This window comes from Humulus lupulus, chromosome 7 (genome assembly GCF_963169125.1).
Source record: "Humulus lupulus chromosome 7, drHumLupu1.1, whole genome shotgun sequence".
Lineage (NCBI taxonomy): Eukaryota > Viridiplantae > Streptophyta > Magnoliopsida > Rosales > Cannabaceae > Humulus > Humulus lupulus.
This window is the reverse complement of record NC_084799.1, coordinates 88,370,022-88,378,113: the sequence shown is the minus strand read 5'-3', so window position 1 is coordinate 88,378,113 and position 8,092 is coordinate 88,370,022. Positions and strand designations below refer to the sequence as shown.

The following is an 8,092-nucleotide window of genomic DNA, read 5'->3' as shown; positions in this document are numbered from 1 at the left end:
AAAAAAAAAACATATATCGTATAGGACTACAATATTAATGGCCATTAATTCATTAACATGGCATGTGATAAACCATCTAGGTCCTCTGTCTACTAATCGAGGTAGGTAGATCACATGGTAGTATATGATAACCCATCTAGGTCCTCTACTAGTCGAGGTAGGGTAGATCATAACTCTAACCCATGAAAATTATAAAATAATCTTGGGGCTTGCTATCTAAGCAAGTCATATGCCCAAGCGACTAAAAACATAATCTTGGGGCTTGTTATCTAAACAAGTCATATGCCCAAAGACTACAAAACATATCATACATATACATATTATAGCATAAACATATCATAACATAAAAGAAGATAAAATCTATCCTATTTTCTTTACCAAAAGCCGGGATATTTGGGAACAAGAACGGGATTAGAACACTCCTATAAGCCAACCGTAAAATGGTGAGTATCTCTAAAGAATAAAGAGGTGAAAATAACACTAAACCATCCAAGAAGAAACTTACCAAGAATAACCTTAAGTTTCAAGAACTTAAATACGTAATCAAGAATCATAAACAAGAGTTAGGATCTAAATAAAAGAAAACTAAAGAACCATAAAGAATGAACTTAGGAATAAGAATACCTTGGTTGATCTTATGGATTGATCTAAACCTTAATACCGAAACCACACTGTATCTCACTTCCCACGTGTTTAGAAAGCTTAGAATGATAAAGCTTTTATCCCAAAACCCAAGTGTATCTCTTAATAGTAACACTAGCACCTTGGAGGCTCTGTTCAAATGTTTAAAGAATGAGGGAAATGGCTGAGCACTAGGTCCTATTTATAGAGTTCAAGGAGTGAAACTAACCCCTTTTAATTTGAATAAATAAATGATTATAAAATGAAAAAGATTTGAATTTTTGTTCAAGTGACGCCCAGAACTCGGTCAAAATCGTTCAAAGGCAGGTCTAGGTGGTTAAGGCTATTTTTAAAATTGAAAAACCAAAATTTTCAAAAAAACTCACATGGAGTTGATATATCGCCCCCCATAGCCGATATATCGCCCCCCATAGCCGATATATCGCCCACCCCCTGTATTCCTGAGCCTCGTTCGATCGTTCGTGCAAAGTCGACGTGTTTTCTGTATCTCCCGTAGGCGATATATCGGCACCTATGCTACGATATATCAGCATACGTTGATATATCAAACACGTATTTGTACTTTTTCACCATATTTTAAATTGGATAAACAGCTTTGACTGAGTCATAATACGATCCTAACAGCTGCTGGAAGGTTCTAGAGCTTCTAGATGTTTCTTTTATTAAAAACTATTCATAAAAAATACTTAATTCCTCAATAATCATGATTATGACAAGTGTCATGCTCTTAATGGTTCTATCTAAACCTTAGGTTATAATAAATATATTTCTAGATCCAACAATATTAATCAAACCTTATGTTATAATTAATATTCTTAAACTATAGGTTAAACTTATAAAATCCATAACTGTTGCTATGAGTTTCCAACTAAGTCCCGACTTGAACCAAAATTCTCGGTAACTAACATACTGAGTTTCCAACTAAGTCCCGACTTGAACCAAAATTCACGGTAACTAACATACTACTAACTACTACTACTACTACTACTACTACTACTACTACTACTACTACTACTACTATCTAGCTAGCTAACTAAACATTCTGGGACTCTACACTTACTTAATGCTTAGGAAATCTGAAACCTTTGGTAAGTTTCAAGAATTCAAAGCTGAGGCTGAAAAGCAGTTAGGTAAGACTCTTAAGATACTTCGATCTAATCGAGGTGGAGAATATTTGGATTTAAAATTCAAAGATTTCTTGCTAGAGTATGGTATTCTATCCCAACTCACAGCACTAGGAACACCACAATAAAATGGTGTTTATGAAAGAAGAAACAGGACCTTGTTGGACATGGTCAGTTCTATGTTAAGCTAGTCTTCACTTCCTCTCTCATTTTGGGGATACGCACTTCAAACGACGACTTACATTTTGAATGTAGTCCCATCTAAGACCATATGCAAAACGCCACTAGAACTGTGGAATGGAAACAAACCTAGTTTGCACCATTTCTACATTTGGGGCTGTCCTACTCATGTTCTTAGACCTAAATCAGGGAAACTTGATTCAAGATCTAAAGTTGGCTACGCTCCATAAACAAGAGGCATAGTCCCGAGGATCAAAAGGAATTTGTCTCCACAAATGCGACCTTCCTTGAACATGACTATATAAATAACTATAAACCTTTGAGCAAGGTAGTATTGGAGGAACTCACAGCTGATAAGATTCCATCACAATCATCTTCATCATTAAATGATAAATGACAAACTGAGGAAACCACTATTCCTAAAAGGGAAACCCCGGTGCAACGTCGTAGTGGGAGGATTGTGAGACAACCTGTTCACTACGAACATGAGGCACATGTCATTGTTTCTGTTACAGACAAGGACGATCCATTGACCATTAAAGAAGCAATGGATGGTCCTGAAAATGAGAAATGGCAAGAATCCATAAACCAAGAAATGGAATCGATGTATTCCAATTATGTCTGGGAACTTGTGGATCCACCTGAAGATGTCAAGCCCATAGGGTGTAAGTGGATATACAAGAAGAAAAGAGGTGTGGATGGGAAAGTAGAGACTTTTAAATTGAGGCTAGCAGCCAAAGGTTACACTCAGAGAGAAGGTGTTGATTATGAAGAAACATTTTCTCCTGTGGCCATGTTCAAATCCATTCACATCCACTACACCAAATACCTCTTTCTATAATACATAATTATAAGCTAATTGGAAAAGTATTATAATAGGTAAGCTAAAAAGTTAAAAAGCGGTAAAGTAAATTTTAAAATGGAGGAAATAAGAAAAATGGGGATTTCAAAATTTTCAAAGTTTCTTATTCCCAGATTTTGTTTCGAAATTTTGCTCTGTAATGTTATGCTCTATAAACTAGAGTGCCAAAAATTTCTCATTCTCTCTCAATTCTTTCTCTCACATCAGATGAAAAAATTCCCTCATTCTCCCAATTCCCTCAATCGCACTCTCTCACAACTCTCATGTCTTTCTTCCTTGCTCTCACAGACCCCTTTCTCGTGCAGGTGTACTGACGGCGACTTCTGGGGACTTGGTGATGCGGAGGTCCGACATGCTCAACAATGCGTGGCTGGCGACGGGGATGTGGTGTGGTCGACGATGTGAGGCTGGAAACGGGGCTGGGTTTGAAGCTTAGAGCTAGGTTGAAGTTTGAGGGTTGGTTAATTTGCAGAGAACGGGTCGAGAAGAAAGGGAGAAAGGTAGTTTGATATATGTATATATTAATTAGATTTATCATTATTAAAATAAATGTTTAGATTTGATTTTCTTCTTCTTTGAATCATATTACTGTGTTGGGATTCTCTTGAATGTTATGAGATTTGAAAAAACAGTTAGCTCTGACACATACGTTTGTATATTCTTCTTCTTCTTCTCTTATAAACAAAGCTTTCATTCACATCTCAAAATAAATATCTTTCTTTTTTGAGAATGAAACAGTGCACATAAGAAGAAGATTAACATTGGTGTTGATAAGATTAGATTGAGTTTGATCGAGCTATATTACCATGGAGGACGATTTGACTCGGCAGTCGAGCAGCCGGGATAGTAGCTGGCGGTCGACCAGTGTGAGGGAAATGTGGAACGCGCCAGATGTGTTCCAGCGGAGCGGGCGGCAGTCGACGCATGAGAACGACGAGGAGGAGCTGCGGTGGGCGACCATAGAGCGGTTGCCAACTTATGATAGGATGAGGAGAGGGATGTTGACTCAGGCGACGAGTAATGGGAGGTTGATGCTTGAAGAGGTTGATGTTACTAAGCTTGGTAGCCAGAACAAGAAGCAGTTGATGGAGACTATTTTGAAAGTTGTTGAGGATGATAATGATAAGTTTTTGGAGAGACTCAGGGCCAGAAATGACAGGTAATTGTTTATTGACTGTTTGGTTTCTGAGAAAATGAATGAAAAACGAAAACGAAAACAAAATTTGGTTTTGAGTTTAACAAGTGTTTGTATTGATGTCCCAGTCCCAGGTCTTCAAAATTCATAACGTGATATATTTGTTTATGAAAAAAACAGGGTTGGGATTAAGATTCCTAAGGTTGAAGTTAGATTCCAAAATTTGTCAATTGAGGGAGATGCATATGTAGGAACTAGAGCTCTTCCAACTCTGTTGAATTCCAGTCTTAACATGATTGAGGTAACTTCAAATATTTCAGCTCATACCAATAACTCTATTTTTTTACTCTTAATTTCTTGGTGTAAATTCTCAGTTCTCTAACCTATAATCCCATTTGAATAGGGAATCATTGGAATGATTTGACTCACTCCATCAAAGAAAAGAGTGGTTAAGAAACTCAAAGGTGTGAGTGGTATAGCAAGACCTTCAAGGTATGTTCATTGGTAACTTCTACTAATTTTCATCTAAACTCCTTCAAATGCTATATAACTCAAATTGATTTATTTTCAGGTTGACTTTACTTCTTGGTCCGCCTGGATTTGGAAAAACAACATTACTAAAAGCACTTGCTGCAAAACTTGATGATGATTTAAGGGTTTGTGCTCTTCTCTTAATACTAGTATGATGTATTAAAATATTTACAAGTTTGGTCATTTGAGGGGTTTCGATGACCAAATGGGTTGTATATAGGATAATATTAATAGTTGGGGAGGGTGTTGATGTTATATGTTGCTATCATCAGTTTTTGATCCTTTGTTGATTACTATTTGGTAATGCATACAAAAAAAAAGTTTTGAGATGAAGATTCCTCTGCATCATCATATATACACATTTATGATATAATACCCACACTACTCCAAAAACTAATATAATATAAATAATATACTCATTATTCCATGCATGCTATGCTTAGAAAAAAGCACATATTACTATAAATATATAACCATTTTTCTGTGGATGAATATCAATGCAGTTAATTCATCTTGATAGGCATATATTTATAGAAGGCGGAGAAGACAGGCTTTTCATACACATAATAAATATGTGTATGTGTATGTGTATGTGTGTGAAAGATATGAGGAAATTTAAAAGTGCAATTATGAGAAAGGAGTTGTCCGAAGATAAGAGACAAAGAGGGATCTCGATGACCTTTCTTATAAATGATCTTCTCACTGATTTCCACATACACATATTCAGATTAGAGAAAGAGAGTGTATGTGCAGGCACCATTAAATACCATTGTTTTGTAGTGATTGATTTGTAGGCATGAGAGAGAGATGCCTTTTTTCTATTTACTATCATTATTACTTATGCATGTTACACGTAAAACTACTTATCAATCCATGGATTAAGAATCTATATAATAATAATAATAATAATAATAATAATAAGAGAAGTATGTGAATAGTATGGTAGTATATGTATCTTATTCATTTTCTAATTCCATTTTGATTGATTATCCATCTGCATATGCTCTTTTTTTTTTACCATTTATTTTATTTTTGTTGATTTGATTTAAGATTTAATGACAGAATCCATAACAACTACATACTAGGCACAGTGGCACACACACTTAGCTGGTGGTGCTTTAACCCGGGAATTGCGATGGAGGAATTCTCCAAATTGTTTGTGGGTTCTATTTTTTTAACATCTAGCACATTATCTCCAATGGATTCATTTGCTCAGGAATTGAAACTGTAAGTAAATATTTGGTTTAAAATTTTACTATTTGATTTTGGTGTGAATGTGATTGATATAATTTTTAATATTTTATTTTTGTTACCTCAGAGACTTTCCAGTGAGGTTGGAGAACCCTCATGTTATAAAATTTAGTCAGATATGGGCTGGAGTTGTACCAGTTGGTCCATCGGGCTACCCTTTCAATTCCTCTTACAGGAGTCGTGATACTCTTGAATACAAGCAAGAGCTTGGTAATGCTATAGGTATGTAGCATAGCTTTTGTGAGTTTTTACAATAAATGATTTAGCTAAATAGGACATACTAGCTCTTCTGAAGCTATCTTCCTGCAGAAAATTTACATGGTTATTTTAAATTTAAATTTTGCAAAGCTATGAATTTGTGTTTTGATTCCACTACTCTTAAGACCATTGAGATTCATTCAATTATGTTATGATGATCCAGATAAATATCGAAACCTGAGTTTTGTTCATTTGTATTGATGCATAGATAAGCAGTCTGAGGTGTATTTAATGCTTCCATGATTTAGATACAGATTGAAATTCTTTTTCTTCTCAAAGTTCTTTGCTTAATTTTGTTCACTGTAATGTGTTAATCAACATACCTATTTTTATGGATTTAGGAACTGGAAGTTGTCCAATCCAAATCAGTAGCGCGTGATTTCAAGGTTTGATTTCAATGTTTCAGTCAATTTTGCTCGAATTGTTCTTGATGGGCTGCTTGTATTCTTTCCATCTTACTACCTTTTGGACCAATGCATTGGGTGCTGGAAGAAAATGGTAAGCAATATAAATCAATTAGTGAAGGGTTCAACTCTGTTTATTTTAGTCTAAACAATTATTGTTCCAATGTTGCAGAGTCATGCAAATTCAACAACATTATGGGAAAGAATCTGCAGGCATAAGAAACCTGTTGTAGAACCTAGACAATCTTTTTTGTTTTCTGAGTCAATTGAGGTTACTTACATTAGTTCCAAGCACTACAATATGTCCACACACATCACTTCCTCTACTTAAATGGTCTATCTGATGCTTTTCTTTACTCTTGTTTTGTCAGGATTACATGGCTAAGCTGAAGGACTCCTCAACTTCTGGTGCAATATTTTTTGATGTGTGTCGTGGTAAGGTATGTCTAGAGATCTCCTTGGCTAGTGAAAACACTTTATTTTGTCTTATAGTGACAGATCTTTGGTTTATGTGTTGATGGATGGATTTACAAACAGTTTGCTTATGCATGGTCATGTCAATTAAATTTCCCAAAGTAATTTAATTCTCAACATTTATCTGCATTTTGGCATCATGGTAATTATTTAGTACTGGTGCATCATTTATCTGATAGGGTCTATTAAGTGTGCACTTTGTTTAATTATTTATTGAGTTTAAATGGTTTCTAAGATGGTTATAGATATGCTCTAAAATGACAAGATTTTAGTTTACAGAATTAGGCAACTGTTGCGAAATTTTTTGTATTGCCTGAGATGAACTGAAAAAAAAGAAGTAAACTTATTTGCATATTGATTTACTAGATATTGGAATTATCATTGTTAGTGATATATCTTTATGCGACCTGGTACCTGTGAATCGAGCAGTTACATTTGCTCATATGTTTAGCACTGTGAATACTGTTGTTTGATTACAAGCCCTTCCTCAAATTCCAAGATTCTTATAGAATTTTAATTGCTGAATCTTAGTCTTGGAATTGTATACTTTACTGGCTTAAGCATAAAATACCTTAATGTAAATGAGGTTTTCCAGTGCATATTTTTTGTTAGATTTTGAATTTGAATGTCCTGCTTGAGTGAAATCTTGTTCATAGTGGTTGATTGTCACTAATTTTCCAGGTAAGTGAAGGATTAGATTTTGCTGATCACGTTGGAAGAGCTGTAATCGTCACTGGTATGCCATTTGCCACAATGACAGATCATAAGGTTTGATATCCTGTTTTCCTCCAAAGTCTTTTGGTACTTGCATATAATGTGTGTCATCGGAAGTTGAGTTCTTGTTTATTTTTGCTTTAAAAGTTGCAGTTGGAACTTTAATTGGTTTAGGCAATAAAAATAGATCATTTTGATTTCTTGATAGACACAACACCATGCTATATCTACTTTCCTTTCTAAATGGCTGGACTTAAGATGATGCTTGCACATGTAGGCATTGTTGGATGATATTTTATATTGGAGAAGATGTTTTCAACAGCATGACATGCTTAAATTTTAATTTTTCTTGAGTTATGTTGATAAAGAGTGAATTTATAATAATTTAGGATCAAAATATTGTATTCTTCTGTGATTCTATAGTAGTTTATAGTAGTTCACGAGGTCTGTTGATTTATTTTTATGCACTCTACAATTAAATTCTTTATTTCACAATATCTTGTATAGATTATGGCAA

General features: G+C 34.8%; 1 protein-coding gene across 1 annotated transcript; it reads left to right on the top strand.

The window, feature by feature from the left end:
* Nucleotides 1-5,609: 5,609 nt before the first annotated feature.
* LOC133791956 (regulator of telomere elongation helicase 1 homolog) lies at nt 5,610-7,754 on the top strand. Its single transcript, XM_062229863.1, has 7 exons — nt 5,610-5,701; nt 5,793-5,947; nt 6,192-6,205; nt 6,356-6,481; nt 6,560-6,658; nt 6,759-6,827; nt 7,543-7,754. Exons 1-7 carry the CDS (start codon nt 5,610-5,612, stop codon nt 7,633-7,635), a joined length of 648 nt encoding a protein of 215 aa, XP_062085847.1. The 3' UTR covers nt 7,636-7,754.
* Nucleotides 7,755-8,092: the final 338 nt, after the last annotated feature.